At 55.7% G+C, this 4,777-nt stretch overlaps 1 protein-coding gene across 1 annotated transcript in view; it reads right to left on the bottom strand.

Moving 5' to 3' along the window:
* Positions 1–2,139: 2,139 nt before the first annotated feature.
* The window catches only part of APRT (adenine phosphoribosyltransferase), a 4,179-nt gene continuing 1,541 nt past the window's right edge, over positions 2,140–4,777 (bottom strand). Inside the window, exons 2-5 of the mRNA XM_009326976.1 lie at positions 4,490–4,687; positions 3,459–3,592; positions 2,436–2,514; positions 2,140–2,289 (exon numbers count right to left, since the gene is read on the bottom strand). Coding sequence (XP_009325251.1) covers positions 2,147–2,289; positions 2,436–2,514; positions 3,459–3,592; positions 4,490–4,687 — 554 coding nt within the window. The 3' untranslated portion in view covers positions 2,140–2,146. The remainder of the gene's footprint in view (positions 2,290–2,435; positions 2,515–3,458; positions 3,593–4,489; positions 4,688–4,777) is intronic.

Genomic DNA, 4,777 nt, shown 5'->3' with positions numbered 1-4,777 from the left:
CGCGCGCCCCCCGGGCGAGCTTGCAGCAAGCTCCCGTTATGCTGCCTGGGACAAAAAAAAAAACCCTTCCTCCTGCCTGGAAGCCACCCCTGCACAGCCTTGGTCTCTACGAGCAAATTACATCAGCGGTCGCTCGCAGCCTGGCCAACGCGAAGGCACCGTCCCCGGGTTCCCTGATGTCAGCCCTTGGCCCCTGCACGCAGCCAGCTCTGGCACTGGCAGGGCTTACGCTCGCTTCCACAGCGTGCAGCTGCTTTCCACGGCTCTTTGGGGTGGAACTAATTTTTCCCTTCCCTACCTCGCAGCGGGGACCCTCTCCTTGTGCCAAATATGCGTGCGAGGCGCTGCCTCCCTTGGCTCCGTGCAGGGGCTGGCTGTGAAAACAAGTGCCCTGGGGTAGGTTTCTCCCGGGGGAATGGTGTTTTTCGGCGCAAAGTGAGCAGCACTGAAGTGGCTTTTCAGGAAACGGCGATAAAAATAGCCGTAATAGGCCTTACAAGTGCAAGGGCAGGGCGTGCAGCATCCCCACGCACTGGGGGGGAAGGTGAGCCGAGCTGCGGGGGGCTTGGTCTACGCTCCCACCAGCACTGGGCACTTCCACTGCAACCCAGCAGGACCAGCCTGGGTACCCCCCCTCCAGCTAGAGGTCGGTGCCAGGCACAGAGGAAAGATGCCTGGACTGCTCAGTCCTGGCAAGCGATTCCTTCCAAGCATTTGGGGGCGGCAAGGGGGAGCTCACGCCACAGCCTTGCTGTCCACCGACAGCCTGGGTTTGGAGGAAGACACTCGCAAGGGTAATTAACGGCTTCAGCTACTGCAAGTAGACAAGACAGTTCAGGAAAAATAAAAATAAGTCAACATTTATTTTACCAGTGAGTTCAGCCCCTGCTAGGACAGGGACAGGGTCCCTAATGTTTTCGGGTATGTGAAAGTTTTGGCGCGCTGGGTTTCAGCGGCTCCTGTGACCAAAACTGAACCACGCTACAGGGAGCATCTCCAAACCCCCCGTCATCCATCACACAACCTGAGTGAGACCGCCGGAGCTCGGCTGCAAGCGTAACACCTTTCCTTTCTTTCCTGCGGCCTTATCTGACACCAAACATACCGACAAGAATGAGCTCCAAACTGGCATCGTCCTTTCAACGTCCCGATGCCCCAAGAAGAACACAGCGGAGGGGAGGCAGGTACGCTGCAGCTGATGGGGAATTTGTGCTAAACAAAAGCTGCCAGCCCTGGCTGGAGCTGCAGGCTTTGGTAGGCGCCGCTGCTGCTGGACAGAAGGCAGGCGAACAACCCCGAGCACACGCACGGCCCCCTTCCTCGCCGCCTGCGGCCCAGCTGTGAGCTACTTCTCATGATGTAGATCGCCCCTAGTTTTGCAAAATCCACTGCTGAGAACTACCCTGGACCAAGGGAAGGCAGACGGCTTCCCACGGTCTCAAGGGAAGGAGACCACGAGCCAAGCTGCAAGCTGACACGGTGTTGGAGCTCATCTACGCCAGCAACCTCCATTGCCTTGGCAGTGGCTGCCTCCCGATTTCAGGACCCGGGGCTGGGCAGGCACTAAATTCTCCTTGACAAGCACTACCTTAATTTAAGAGCAACCTATTCTGGTGTGAGCGACAGCAGAGAGCAACCAGACCATCCTCTGAGGTCAAATACAGAGGGGTTTATCCCTTAGACAACTAATCACTTTTTGCCCATCTTCTGTGTTCCTCTGGCAAACTGCTAACACATTCCTAGGAGGCTGCCCAGGCACGGCTCAACCGAAAGGGAATGCTGGGCCCCCTACGCTATCAGACCTCTCCTGCCTCAGCAGCAGTATTTTCACTTTGGTCTCCTAAAAAAAAAAAAAAAAAAAGACTCGGTGAAGCTGCATTTTGGTCTCCATCCCCCAAAACAATCAGGCTGTTCCTTCCTCCCAAAAGGATGAACTCCAAAAAGGATCCTTACACTCAACACACCTTAATCTGTGGCTTGGAAAAATAAATAGGACTTACAATTGTATAGCATCTGGCCAGGATCAAAGTTGTAGGTTTCCCCCCCTGCCCACCCCCTCATGACATCAATAAAGAGTCACTGAATAAAGCCCGAACTTGTGCACGGCTCAGGGCGTGCATTCCCATTCCCTTCTCCCGGCTCCTCCTCAGTCATACTGCAGCAGGGAGTAGAAAGGGATGGACCTGAGCTTTTCCGACCCTTTCAGGAGTTTTAACTCTATGATCACCAGGCACTCCAGGACTTCGGCCCTCAGCCTCTTCATCAGCTCGCAGGCCGCCCACATGGTACCTGCACGACACAAGAGGTTGAGCAGAAACATCGTCACTCGAGGAGCAGGGCCGAGGCAAGCTTCAAACCCCGCGGCCGCTCCTGCTGTCACCAATGCGCGCGCGTACGGGGGTTACGCGTGCTCTAACACCATCTGCTCCTCTCACCTCCAGTTGCAAGCAAGTCGTCTACAATAACTACTTTTTGTCCCGGTTCCACGGCGTCGCTCTGGATTTCAAGTTCAGCCTGCAGGGTGGAAAGAGTAGCTTCATTTTAGTCTCGCCTTACGGGGAAACACTTCACAAACTGCTAACACATGGTGGAATGCAGACGAGTCTTCAGCAAGATCAACCTTAACACTCAGCAACTAAAACCCCCGAAACACATACTCCAGCTACAGGGGAGCGCCACAGAACTACACAGCGGGTTAGGTGATTGCTGGGCCAACCCTCTGGCACGTCAAGATCCTGAACATTCATCAAGTGAGTTATGGTCCCGTGGTGAAACCTTATCCCGAAGCAGTTCTCCAGTGGGGAAAATCTCCTGTAACGCGCTGGGCTGGAGCACTCTGCCTTGAGAGCGCCGCCAAGCCAGATCCAAACCGTCACAGGCACGTCCTGCGTCGGATGAACTCGTCCCATGCAGGGGTTGGCCCAAACAATCCTCACAAATAACGCCTAGGTTTGGTGTTTCAGCTGCCGGTCCCTGGCTGCCGTTAGTTGCCAGCGGTAGCGTGTTATTAGGCTAACACCTCTGCTCTTTAATCAGAGAGGCTGCGGTGTTACGAGGTGAGCGCTCCGTTTCGAAGCCATGCAATAAAGGCATTTACTTATGGCACTTACTGGTAGAGTGGGAAACACACTCCACGTTCATGCCCCTGAATTCAAGCCAAAAAAAAGCAATTTAGCACCAAGTCTTATCACCTCCCACAAAAATCACAGCGTGGCTCACTGACACAAGCCACGTGTCCGTGGCTCGGGGAAGGAGCCCTCGTGCCGGGGCGCGGTGAAGCTCAGCGCCTCTCCTGAAGCTTGTGCCGTGCCAGGCCGCCCGTGGCATCAGCACTGGCTGCGAAACCCAGCTTGGGGACCACCCCGCTGGTTTTATCACCCCGTCCCCTCGCTGACACACCCCCCCCCAGGCCCTCCATCAACCAGCCTGGAAACCCTCTTCTCCTCCCCAGGCATTACCTTGCCATACTCAAGGGCGTAGGAGACCGACTCGGTCGGACCGGGAAGCTTCCCCTTTTTCCGTATCAGCACGAAGCCGATCCCCAGTCTCTGAGCCAGGGAAGGGCCTATGAGGAAGCCGCGGGAGTCCAGGCCTGGGGGGAGCAGAGCAGCACGAATACTCAGAACAGAGCCATTCGACTGGGGGCGTCTTTGCACGGTACCCCAGGTTTATCCTCCCGTGTTCAGGGGGGTCTCTAGAAGCAATTTGCTCTTACAGTCATTTCTATGGGCTGAAAACACACACCGCACTCCTGCACTGCCTGTGTTCGCCAAGACGTGCTGCTGACAGGCTTCGGGGCACCGCATCGATCCCCCCATCAGCCCGTTTTGCCCCCCTTCTAGCTCTTCTTCTTAGAGATAAGCTCAGCTAAGCTCCGGTATCAGTTCGGCCACACAGCCAGGGACTTTGCACCACCGGGAGACAGACTTCAGTTATCATGAGGCACTTGGACCACGTTTCGTCTAGACTCCTTGAACTTTGGGCTATCGCCCAGCCCAAGCGCTGCCTTCCTAAGCACGTCCATCCTCAGCCTCGTTCATAGGTGTGTTGCAACGCGTTATCACCACAAAGGCTGTTTCTGTTGGCTTGAAAAGGCCCCCTGAGAAGGAAAACATGCTGGAACAGGGTCCGCCTGCCGTGGGGACTGTGCGAGACCTTACAGGCACGCCTGTTAAGACTTTACGACAGACTTTCAGTACTCCCTGACTCTTTTTTTCATGATGAAAGCAACGAATTACGAAATTGGCACTGAAGTGTCATCAGATGGCGCCTGCCACATCCAAAACCAGTATTTCAGGAAACTACAGAAGTAAGTTAAGGGTATAACCTGTCCCGGTGTTACCGTACGATAGAGGCCAACATTCGGGTGATTGTAATGTCCAAGGGCTACAGTATTTCCTGCCCCATTAGCAGAGGAGCCTCCCCACGCCTCCAGCCCGAGGACACGATGCTCTGCACCGGCCTCAGAGATGTTTCAACCAACACCCACCTGCAATAAAGTCGATTTGGGGGAAAGATGCCCTCAAATGATCTTCCAGAAGATCAATCAAAGTCCTGAAAGCCGCAGGATCCTTCAGCAAGGGGCTGATATCGCTGCAAAGAGAGGGAGAGCCGTTAGCTACCTCCGGGGGCCGGTCTGGCTCCCGACCGAGCTCCGAAGCCCAGGGGAAGCGGGTCCCGCCATGTGCTGCCAGGAGCAGGCAAGGGGAAGGATGGGCAGCGAGGAGAGGAGCTGGCAGCAAGCCCCCCGTCCGAGCCCCGGGCCCTGCTCCATCCC

This window comes from Pygoscelis adeliae, unplaced genomic scaffold, assembly GCF_000699105.1.
Source record: "Pygoscelis adeliae isolate BGI_AS28 unplaced genomic scaffold, ASM69910v1 Scaffold727, whole genome shotgun sequence".
NCBI lineage: Eukaryota > Metazoa > Chordata > Aves > Sphenisciformes > Spheniscidae > Pygoscelis > Pygoscelis adeliae.
The sequence above is the reverse complement of the archived record's forward strand: the minus strand, read 5'-3'. Positions and strand labels throughout refer to the sequence as shown.